The sequence below is a fragment of the Gekko japonicus genome, unplaced genomic scaffold (assembly GCF_001447785.1).
Source record: "Gekko japonicus isolate JY-2015 unplaced genomic scaffold, Gekko_japonicus_V1.1 scaffold337, whole genome shotgun sequence".
Classification (NCBI taxonomy): domain Eukaryota; kingdom Metazoa; phylum Chordata; class Lepidosauria; order Squamata; family Gekkonidae; genus Gekko; species Gekko japonicus.
This window is the reverse complement of record NW_015175365.1, coordinates 438,983-451,045: the sequence shown is the minus strand read 5'-3', so window position 1 is coordinate 451,045 and position 12,063 is coordinate 438,983. Positions and strand designations below refer to the sequence as shown.

At 42.3% G+C, this 12,063-nt stretch overlaps 1 protein-coding gene across 9 annotated transcripts in view; it reads right to left on the bottom strand.

The window, feature by feature from the left end:
* DTNA (dystrobrevin alpha) overlaps positions 1 to 12,063 on the bottom strand; it is a 281,234-nt gene that overhangs the window by 15,264 nt on the left and 253,907 nt on the right. For 5 of the 9 annotated variants that reach the window (XM_015425451.1, XM_015425450.1, XM_015425453.1 and 2 more), the window contains 4 exons: positions 10,459 to 10,555; positions 9,026 to 9,046; positions 2,833 to 2,992; positions 151 to 240 (listed from right to left, as the gene is read on the bottom strand). In XM_015425451.1, coding sequence (XP_015280937.1) covers positions 151 to 240; positions 2,833 to 2,992; positions 9,026 to 9,046; positions 10,459 to 10,555 — 368 coding nt within the window. The remainder of the gene's footprint in view (positions 1 to 150; positions 241 to 2,832; positions 2,993 to 9,025; positions 9,047 to 10,458; positions 10,556 to 12,063) is intronic. The other 4 variants (XM_015425452.1, XM_015425456.1, XM_015425458.1 and 1 more) reach the window with 1 other exon arrangement.

Genomic DNA, 12,063 nt, shown 5'->3' with positions numbered 1-12,063 from the left:
CTCCCCCCCCGCGAGTATCGCGGGTCCCCCTCTTGTTATATTTGAATGGCTAAAAATCATTATATAGAACATAAGTACTTGCTTTTCCCCTCTGGTTGCAACTTTTTTAAAAAAGTTATATAACATAATTGCACATTTAAAGCATCAGACCTGAGTTGAGTTCTTTTACCAGCGATGACATAGTATTGGTAATAGAATCTGCTGCTACCAGTAAGTCATTTCTTAAATTTCTTCTTGCACCTGAGAGAGAAGAGAAGCAAAAGACTCATCTGTTTTTGGCAAAGTATATTTGTTTGAGCTTTTTAATGTCACACAAGGTTGACAGCCTAGAACATAATGAAGACAGCCACACAGCAAATTAAAAAAACCCCAAAACATTTCTTTGCAAGAAGGGAGGCTTGTTTGGATATGTTTTCTGTTTTCCTGTACTGTACAGCAAGGGCTGCTTCATTTAATTAAATGCCACTAATCCAGAGTCAAAGACAATGGCTGGAAACCAAAGCACAGTACAACTAGTTCTATGTGCCTAAAGCTGCTTTGTGCTGGTGTTTTCTGAAGAATAGCTCCCCTCCCCCAGTGTGGCAAATTGCTTTTGAAACTGAAGAGACAATCCAAAACATGATGGCCAGTTATCAACGGGAAAAGCACGAACATCCCACTGGGCATGTCCAAGCACTGTAACAGCTGTTTGATACTTTTATTGCACACTGTTATTATTTTGTGACTGTAATCTAACTTGGATAATCTGTTGAAAGCAGAATAGCAGGGTATAACCCTGTGCAAAATTTGTGAATCCACCCAAGTTAGCTGATTTGAAATGAATTTTCCTCTTCCACTTCCAATGAATTGGACATAAAACAGAGAAATTCTGTGTTTCTCTACTACCTGGCTGAACTACAGATATTTCTCCCCCTTCTCTTGCAGTCTTATATACCTGGCTGCTCTGTACTGCACTGCCCCATGTCTTCCTAGATCACACAGTGAAACTAGAGCTTGTAATTAAAGAATCACTTTGCTATAGGGTCAAGTGAAGGCAGCTTTTGGCAGTCAAGCTGTTGGCATGAAAAATTATCACTTTACCACTCAGTATAAAGCACAACAGCACATTATGCAGAAGTAGAATAGTTGCTATGGTCAGAAAAATGCAATGCATCTTACTGCTTTTGACTAATAAAGGATGTTGTATCTTGTGCAGTGATGAGCAAGGTTGACTTGTATTCTCACTCCTCCCTTGGGTTGCAGCCCTGGGATGGGAGCAACCTGGAGATTTTGGGGGTGGAGCCTGGGGAGGGCAGAGCTTGAGGAGGGGAGGGAGCTCGGCAGGGCAGAAGAATGCCTCAGAGTCCACCCTTCAAAGCAGCCATTTTCTCCAGGGGAAATGATCCTGGTCATCTGGAGAGGCACGGCAACCCTACTTCCCTCCTCCATTATACAGCGATCCTATTAAATATTACTTGCCCTAAATGTAAGTTTTTAAAATAACTTTCTTAAATTACTAGCCCTTCTTCACATACAACAGGGTACACATATGGCCTGGGCAGAAATAATAATAGAGCGGCAGAGCACCACAACAGGGTGGTCCCGCACAGTGATCATGTTGCCAGTGCCATTGGGCTGAAATCGTCTTTGCAACCGAGGTTCCAGACGGCTCAGGACAATCTGTTTTCTGACTGTTATCAGTTTCCCTTTTACACCCAATGCACACTGAAGCTCCCCCCTTAGCCACTGTATTGTCATGTGATTGTCATGACTCTCAACTTATCCTTTAAAAAATTGTGGCACATGTGCAGTTTTGTACAGGAATACCACAATTCCACTGCTTTGTAAGAAATGGATTAACTTGAGGAGGGGACTTCCCCAGTGCTGGATTGTTGAGCCCAGGTAGAATCAATTCATTAAGGGGGGGGGGAGACAGAAAAAAGGCACCCCTGTATGCACTACTTGTCATCTCCTGCCCACAGGAATTCCCACATCCCCAATCAGACTTGCTTACTGTTTTGCCATAGGACATCTGTCTCTCCCTAGCCCTTCCAAGAACTGTTGCATCGGAGAGGAAAAGATCCCAATATTGCTATTCTGGAAGCCTGGCTTCTTGCAATACGCATACTGCTAATGTGAGAGAAATAGTGTAGTCATGCTGTTCTGGAGTAGTATTTTTTTTAAAAAAAGACATGGGCCCAGTGCTGGACTGCAGAGACCAAATAGAAGCAATTCATTACACAGGGGAGATACACTTTCCTATATGGGCTGGGGAGTTTCTAATTAGCAGAAACAAAGAATTGTCCTCACTTTGAAGGTCAGGCAGGGAGAGGGAACTTTTCCTGCACTGGATATTATCTTCTAATATCTTTGGGATGTGCTGCCCGCTCCGTAGTCATCCTACTCTCGACACTGCATTAGTACACAACAATGCCAATCAGTGTGTGTGTGTGTGGGGGGGGGGAATCCAAGAACAGGGTAGTTTACTGACACCTAATGCAAAGCAAGGAAGAGAGCAAAGGGGATGTTTCCTTACATTAAAGCAACAAGGCATGCTTTCCTTTGTAGATCTATGGAGATTCTTGTGGTGACAATGTCCTGCTGGGGAAACACTTGTTTTTGTAAGGTTTAAAATAAAGCAAAGTGTTACTTGAGATGAATGGGCTGTTTATGAGTTGTGCTTGAATGAAGGACGACACCATGTTGAAACAAGAAAAAAGCTACCAGTTGGGTGGCTGAAGCGGGGCAAATCCACTGTGTGAAAGCAGACCATGATGATTAACCAGCAGCCTATTTACTGAGTGTATCTGACCATCGCTTATTTGTAAAGGAGGAAAGTTCTACAGAGCTCACCTTGTGCAAAAGCTTCCTGCACATCTCCTCCCACGCCTGTCAGAGAGTCCTGAGGTGTGTGGGCTGGAGTGGAGCAAGCAGAGGCAGATCGGATGGGCATCGGAATAGGCCGACTGATAGTGTGGCTGGGAGAAGAGCGAGGGGAGCCTGCCCCTTGGGTCTGGAAAAAGAAGGGGACATGCGGATGAGTATGCCTGACAAGAGAAAGCACTCCCGTGCTGCCACCTTCATATCCACTGCAGCTGCACAATAGTCAGAAAACAGACCACGTCACACCAAAATAGTAGGATAATCCTGCATAATTCCTTTTGTTAGTTAAAGCTTTTTGATGCACATGCTAGCAAAAACAGAGGAGCTCAACAGCATAGGATGGCGGGGGGGGGGGAAGGGACAGGTGAAGTAACCAAACAGATGTTTTTTAAAAAATCAAGGCAGTACATTGATCAAGTAGTAGGTGACAAGAAAGACCTAGACTTGAGACCCTGGAGACCTATTGCCAGTCAGAGTAGATCAATAGTCTGGCTCAGTATAAGGAAGCTTGATGAATGAAATGTAAATATTCCTTACTGGCTAATAAAGAAAAATATTTTCAAAAACTGTCTTATTATTTCCTTTTTTTAAAGGGGGGGGGCTTGTTTTAAGATTGATGAAACAATTCCTCACCAAATTCTTCTCACTGCAAGAGACTTGCAATGCAATATTATTTATGCAGCTTTCCCTATGTTGGCTTCTGAATTCAATGGCATTTCTGAACGGCATCATTCCGGAAGTATCCCTGATTGGCCAACATAAGATCACCTTGAAATTTGGAGACACTTCAGAAGGACACTCAGTACTTGGATGGGAGACCACAGAGGAAGGAAATGGCAAACCATCTCTGCTCACCTCTGTGGATGGGGTTGCCATGAGCCAGCTGTGACTCAACACCTCCTCCTCCTCCTCCTTCTGAAGCCACCTCTGGATTAAACCAGACATTGTTGGGAATGCATGGCCACAGCCACACCACATTTCTTCTCTGTATCTTCTGGTAATATTTAGTTAAAGCAGACATATGGCATGGTTGCTGTGCTCAGTGCTTCTCTTCTTGGTTGACTGGGATGTGCAAAACCACTGCAGTCCCCTCTATACTATACTTTGTTGGTCAGTGGAATCTTTTAATTCTTCACTACCCACCCACTAAAGGTAGCTGTGGTGGCTCAAGTGGTTAAGACGCTGAACTGCAGGCTGTGAAAGGTCAGTAGAGTTCAGCAGTTCGAGACCCGGGTGCCGCATGACGGAGTGAGCTCCAGTCTCTGGTTCCAGCTCCTGCCAACCTAGCAGTTCGAAAGCAAGAAATTGCAGGTAGATAGATAGGTACCACTTCGGTGGGAAGGTAACAGCGTTCCATGCGCCTTGGTGTTTAGTCATGCCGGCCACATGACCACGGAAATGTCTTCAGACAGCGCTGGCTCTTCGGCTTTGAAATGGAGATGAGCACCGCAACCCTAGAGTCGGACTCGACTGGCTTTCGAGCAAGGGAACCTTTACCTTTTACCCACCCACTGGATTGTAGACTGCTATGTCCTCTATGACCTGTTTCCCCAGTGCATGCAAACATCTATGATTCCACAGCACTGGTATCTTTACCACATCTTCCTCACTGGTACTGAGGGCATCCCTCAGACTGTGAAGATGACTAAAAACAAGAAGCAGCCCACCCCAAGCTGGTGTCCTTCAGACCCATCCACATTGAAAGGGCTCGATCCATTCCCAGGACCCAAGGGTCTTTCTGCATCCCAGGATGCAAGTCCTCCAATGCAGGGAAGAAAAAGTTAAAAATAAGCCCCTGGCAGGAATGGAAACTTTCAGGATGTTAGGTGACGTTCTAGTTATTCTCTCATGCTTGCCCTAAGACCTCAGAGGGCAGGCAAGGAGAGACATAAACGCATCCCCTTTTGTCACTCTGGCTCCCATTTATTTCTGAAGAGGTCTGGAACATGCAGGGAAGTGGAGAGTCCTGGGTTCACTCTGGAAGTCCTGTAAGGATACTGATGGGAGAAAAATTCTGTGCTATACACAGTCCCTCCCCCTTTTATGGAGGCCTGAAACCTAGATAAACAAAAGCAGGGTTTGCTCATGCTTTTTGGGGTGTGTTTTTTTTGCAGGAAGCAAAGGAGCTGTTCGGGACTCTTAGTCCCAGAAGGATCCAGTTAGCTTTTCCAGGTCTGAACTGAGGGGTCTTGCTTTAGCAGGGCTGTCTACTGAAGCTCATAATGCCATTGCATTGCAAAGGTGTAGTCAATGGTAGTCTGTTGTAGAAAAATAAAACAGAAGTCCAGTGGTATCCTGAAGACAAACAAAATTTGCTGAGTCACATCTCACTTCCCCAAATACATGGAGGGAAAAAGATATAAATCACAAAAGCTCATATTGAAAGGAGTTGCTGGAGATTTATTTCATCAGGTTCTAAAACAGATACTTCCTTTTCTTTTGCAGAGTCAGCCATGTAGACATTTTTTATGACAAATACAACTTTACTTTCTCACTAACTGCATAACTATAAAATATGGCAGGAATATAGTTTAGATTTACTCTTCCAAGAACTCCACCAGTATAATACAAGCAAAATAAAATCTGGCTTTAGTTGGTCTTTGGTATGTAGCTCCCTCTGCTGGAATCTAGGGGTACTTCATCAGGGAAAATTACCTCACTGGTAATCACGGATTTGACTGGCTTTCGAACAAGGGAACCTTTACCTTTACCTTAATAAGCTTCTTTTGAAATGGGGGAAAAGATTATCATGTAAGCAGCACTGAGTGGGCACCTGCAGCCAATAGTAGAATCTTTGCCTTTTATAACAGTGTACATAACAGTGGACCTTTTTTTAACAAATCCTTTTGTTCCCATGAAAGCATATTTAACCCTTTTGTGACAGTGGCCATTTCCACCCAGATTATCTGCCCCAAATCTAATGCTTTTGGAAAGTGGGCTTTTCCTGCTTCCTCACAGCATCCTGGTGTATTCAGCCACCTCCAGGGATTCTCTGAATTCCCAGCTTTCATTAGTAAAAGGTAAGTCTGTAGCTCCTTTTCCCTTGCAGAGATATAAGGGAAAAGGCATACCTTTTTGTTTTTAAATGAAAGCTGGGAATTCGATGAACTCTCTACACTTATTGTTACAAAAGTATTTCAATATAGCAATATTCTAGTGCCAATTTTTTTCAAAAAAAGTCCTGGTGGCCCAGGGGAGAGGGGAGTGGCACAGCCACGTCTGGGGGACTGGGGCAGGGAAGCTGCTAGGAAACCTGCCTTTTGCTCCTGCAATTCATTTGCAGCCACACTAGCAGTGTGGAAACCACAAAATCTCATCCCTGTGTGGAAGCCACCACTATTTTCAAGAGGGTGCTTTTGGTGGGAAGAGGAAAGAAGTAATTATTTGGGAAGGTCCATTGAGGGGACAGAATATAAAGGGAGATGCACATCTGGAAGCATATCTGTCTGTTGACAGTGAAACAATGAAGACTGACAGCATGCATATTTGGATGCATATCCAAATCTGGCTGTCATCCATCTCTACTATATTATTTCTGCAGTTAGGCACACATAAATGTGTATGATCAGAACTGGAACCAATGGGCTAACAGTTTGCTGTGAAGCCTAGCAGAATCAGAAGCACTGCCCCAGCTGCTCAGGAGCAAGGACATGTTTTTTCTCCGCACTCAGAGTGAAGGCAATGAAGAAGAAGAAGAGATTGGATTTATACCCTGTCCTTCACTCGGAGTCTCAGAGTGGCTTACAAACTCCTTTCCCTTCGCCTCCCCTGTGAAGTAGGTGGGGCTGAGAGAGCTCTTTCAAGAAGTGCTCTTTCAAGAACAGCTCTGACAGAACTATGGCTTGCCCAAGGTCGTCCAGCAGCTGCAAGTGGAGGAGTGCGGAATCAAACTTGGTTCTCAGATTAGAGTCCACTACACCAAACTTCACTTGCCTTCAATAATGCTGTCAGGTTCTCAAATCTGATTGGCTATGTGGGGCAGTGATGTCATCCTACTCACTACATGAACTTTGCAGCACAGGAAGCAAAGAAGAAAGGAGTCCTCTAAATAGGACAAAAGCAACAATGTGTTGGTACCCTGAGTAGGCTTGAAATAAAGTGAAAGACCACTAACACAGTATTTTTCCAAGGGGCTTTTTGTGACACTCAAAGCCCATTTTTCACCATGAGAACATTCAAGTATGAAAATCCTGTGCAGCAGCAGGAGCATGTCATATACTTTAAATTAATCTGGATTCTATAAAAATCATTATTATTACTATTTCATTACTGCAAACAGTATCTTAAATCTATTTTTTGTAATTATGAAGAGGTTTGGTTTGTAACAAACTAATCTTAGGGCTTTCTTTTCTCTTTTACCACTTTCCCATAAAGCAAAAATCAAAGCACATGTACTGAAATTGTTTATGCTATTATGCTTCCTTTTTAGCCCATCAAGCATAACTCAGAATTTTTACTAAATTAAATCAAGTCCCAGCCAAGACTTAATAACGGCAAGACGCTAGAGCAACAATAGCTCAACAACATCATTCAGTTTTTCTAAAAAGAAAATTAATTCTGCTGTTTTAATTGTCTTGATGGTGTTTTTAACAGTGTTTTTCAAGCTACCTTGGGAGTCTTTTGGCTAGAAGTAGCAGTACAGAAGTAAATTAAATAACTAAATCTTGTTAGTCTGTGCTTGAATCTCTCTACTGCACCCTGATGTTTATATGGAGAAATTCCTCGCAGCATTTTCTGAGAAAATGGAAGAAGTAAGCAACAAGCCATATTCACCTACAGATTTCAGTGTGGATTATATATGTACAAATGAACAAATAAATGCAGCCCTACATTTGTTTGTCCATCTGCACGGGTCATGACTGAAACATCATGGTCAGCTCCTATTACAATCCTGCAGCAGTCGCACTGGCTACCAATTAGTCTCCAGATCCAATTTAAGGTGCTGGTGCTAACCTTTAACAGTCTGGGACCCTCATACCTACGGGACCACCTCGCCCGTTACAACCCACTACACTCCCTTCAGTTATCATGTAGGGGCCTCTTGCAGTTGCCTGGCCCCAGGATGGCTCGGTTAGCTGTCACCAGGGGAAGGGCCTTTTCAGCTGTGGCCCCTACCCTTTGGAATGCACTCTCGGATGACACCTATGCCCGGCTGGATTTGTTTAGTTCCTGCAGGGCATTCAAGGCCAAATTGTTTAGGTTGGCCTTCGGAGGGTACCCTCCAATGTTCGGGCTGTTTTTATTAGTGGTATGGTGCCAGCCACATATTTTAATAGTTTACTACTTTAATGTTAATATTTTATATTTGTATTTGTTTTTGTGTTGTTTTTATCTTATTGGCTTTAATGTTGTAAATCTCCACGAGAATCTTTGAGTGAGTGGGGACTGAAAAATCTAATATATAAATAAATAAACTAAACAAACTAATGGTACATTTAAATACTAAAATCCTGAAAAAGTTACTTTTGAAACATTCTGAATTATTAACTTGAATGCATTCCTTGAAAATTATCTTCTCACTTTGATCTAGACTATAGACTTGCAGAGTTATGATATAGCCTCATGGTTGATAATGCCTTTGCATAAAAATTGTAAATTGATGTGATAATACTTTATCTGTTGTTGTATGAGCAATGTTTATTGGGTCTATCCTTTTTTCTAATAAAAAATATGAAAATTATCTTCAAAGCTCCCCTCTCATAATTGCTTGAGAACAACAGATATTTTAAAAACAATGCACAGGATATTTCAAGGCTGTTATTCAGGAGATGTTTCAGCTCATCTAGTTGCATTTCACCTTACCTGTATTATCGCTGCACTTTCAAATTAGTCAGAAGCTGCTCACGTCCCTATACCATTATAGCTTGTACTGAACAGCGTTAAAGAGTTACAGCTCTTCAAGGCAAAGGTGACTGTATATCAGTAGTGAGCCAAAGAGATCTCTTACATTTATTACTAACCTCTCAAGGGAACTATAAATCTTAATTAGCTGACTGTGTAAAGTACTTTAACTCCTGTGATAAAAGGTTAAAGGCGTGCAAGGTAGTGTTATTTATCGGTCCTGGGAATGAACAGGCATTTCAAGCAGATGTAGCGCAGCACCCATTTGGACCACAGCAGCACTCCTTAAGAGTTAGTGACATCTACAGGGCAAATAACTTACTCCCTGCTTCAGTTCTTCTTCCTAAAGAAAGATTGGACCATTAAGAGTCAGATTAATCTGAGTTTAAAGTAAAAGATAAGTGAGACTACAGAGCAGGTAAAAAACCTGTTGCTACCCACAGTGTATAAAAAAGTCTTCCTTTGATTTCAGGGCAGTACACTTCTGAACAGCAGTAGAGGAGGGACAATCAATGTAGAAGGCAGTTGCTTTTATATCCTGCTTCTTGAGTTCTAGAGCCATTCTGGCTGGTCACTTTTGCAAACAAATTGGTAGAACAGATAATCTGATCCAGTAGACTTCTTATGTTTTTACCATATATGTGAAACCACCAATGTGACTGTATAGCACCATACCATGTTACATGGCATACCCAAATTCAGGACTCTGAACCAAATTTCCCAGTTCCTGATGATGTTGGCTCTAAACAGAGCCTGAATACCAGTTCCAAAAGCAGCAAAGATAGTTTACAAGCAGTTCTGTGATTCTACAATAAACCAAACAAGACACCTTGGGAAATAGAAATAGGTATCATCAGAGGAAAAAAGAACAGTGGGCAAAATTTATCACCTGTTAAAAGGAGATGCTTCCCTACTAAAATCAGCGACAATATGCTAGAACTGCATATTATGCATTGGCAAAGCTCCAAATAACTGAAGTTATATTTTTCAACTTTATTACTTGGTTGTCAAGAATGTGAATATTTATACATTTGTCGCTTTTCAGATCACTCATGTTGATGAAGTTAATGTGCAAGGGATGTATAAAATACAGCATACAGCAATGTAGCTCCTTAATGTCCTGAAAGCAACAAGAAAATACCTTATTATGTGGAGAAAAGCCTGTTTGTATCCCATCTCCATTACTGATGTTTTAATGAGAAGAATGGATAGTCATGTTACAAGCAGGTGCAAACTGGCCACTATAGCCACAGAGAAATTTCTGGTTGGGTCAATGGCCTGCCCCCCCCTACTTGGGCTGGTCCAGTCCAGGGTAGAAGTGCCATGCATGGCCTGAGGAAGGGGGTGCCTGTTCTGGGTAAGCCAGTGCCTGTCTTGGGTGAGTTGGTATGTGTTTCGGGGATGGTGGTACATGGATGTGCCCAGCCCAGCAGAGCCAGGCAGAGAAAGCAGAGCTGTGGGAGATGCCCAATCAAACCACGTGAGTTGCTGGGCTGGCTGAGTCTCTCTCCTTCCCTCCTTTGGGGGAATGAGGCCTGTGTGGTCCTTGGGATGGGTACAAAAGTTGTAAATGCAACACAACACAAGAGTTTGTAACAATTACAGCACAAACATAAGTGAGGAACTATTTCTCATCACAAATATCTATTGGAGGAACTGCCCAGGCTGGGTATCCAACAACAACATTCCCTTTCTCCCTTTCTTTCCTTTATTTAATATGTTTCCTTTATTTAGTATAAAATTGGAGTACCTTACCTTAAGCAATTTCATGAGGCCTTCTAACTGAACCATGAGCTCTCTCCGGCTTTCCTGTAGAGCAGACATCCTCTGTTCCAGTTCATCCTTCCTTTGTCTAAGAAATACATGTTTAAGATTAGACATTGCAGTGCAGCTACATATAGTGAAAAGCCTCAACGTACTCAGAAGACAATCTACATACATATTTCATGGGATTTCCTACATTGGAGCATTTTACATGGAGGAATATTGCTCCAGTTCAGTTTGCTGGACAGTGTATCAGTTGACCGTTATAAATATTTATTGAAAACATTTTATACCACACTTCTGAGAGGTTTAGAGAGACTAGAAACAATAGTTTAAAACAAAAGCATAGTAAAACTATACATATACGTTATGATTAGAGCAAAGCTAAATTACAACATTTAACAATAACAGAAATACAAATCTAGAAACATCAATAATTAAAATACCAAGAGTCCAAACATTCAAGTCAACTGATTCTCAGGAGAAGGCCTTCTGAAATAAACACATATGCTTTCCTGAGGGCTGAAAGGAACTGGATTGATATACAGAGTCAGGCAGACTATTTCACAAAGAGAGAGCAGCCAGTGATAAAATCCAATTTCTGACTAAAGGCAGCTGGATTACCTAATATGAGGTAGCAGAAGAGACTAGTGACCACATCTAAGCAGGCACACAGGTTTTTTTTCCAGACAAAGCAGTGAAGTGATGTACACTCCAGATCCTGAAGGGTTTTAAAAGTAACAAATATTACCTTGAATTGAACACAGGAGTGAATTGGTAGTCTGTGCAATGGTTTCAATATGATATATCTAATTCCAAATCAGGCCACAGAATATGGATTAATAGACCTACAAAATGGAGCTAGGAACAGATAGGTGGGGGATTTCTATACAAACCTGAAGGAAGTTTCAAGTTTGTAGAAAAATATGATATATAGATATAGATAGATATAGGGCAGTGGTGGCGAACCTATGGCATGTGTGCCAGAGGCCTCTCTGTGGGCACGCGTGCCATTGCCCCAGCCGGGCCCAGACCGTCATTAAAGTGTGGAATTCTCTGCCAAATAATTTTAAGTAAATGAAAGCATTTGGGATTGCTTTCCTTACTTTGTTTAGATCATCTTATGTTAATTTATGAGTTGTTTTTTCTAAACTAAAACCTCAGTATTCAGGTTAAATTGCCGTGTTGGCACTTTGCGATAAATAAGTGGGTTTTGGGTTGCAGTTTGGGCACTCGGTCTCTAAAAGGTTCACCATCACTGATATAGGGGGATTAAGCACCACATATGATAGAAACAACACCCATAGCTTTAAGAAAAGAATACCCACTGAGCAGTCCTGGCAGTCCTAACTGAGAGTCCTCAGGGGAAGAGCCTGAGAGCCAAGGCCACCGGATGAAGAGGACTTGTAGGACCAGGAAGAGCCTGACATGGCAGAGGTGCCAGTGGACAATGTGCCAGAGACCAACACATTGGAACCTGTACGTGAAATCACACCACTGGCCCCTAAGATAGCCACCATGCCTCCACAGCATAGGGCTCAAACCTGGACCTGTAGCCCCCCAGGACCTGTCCCCTCTCTGCAGGAATGGCAGTAA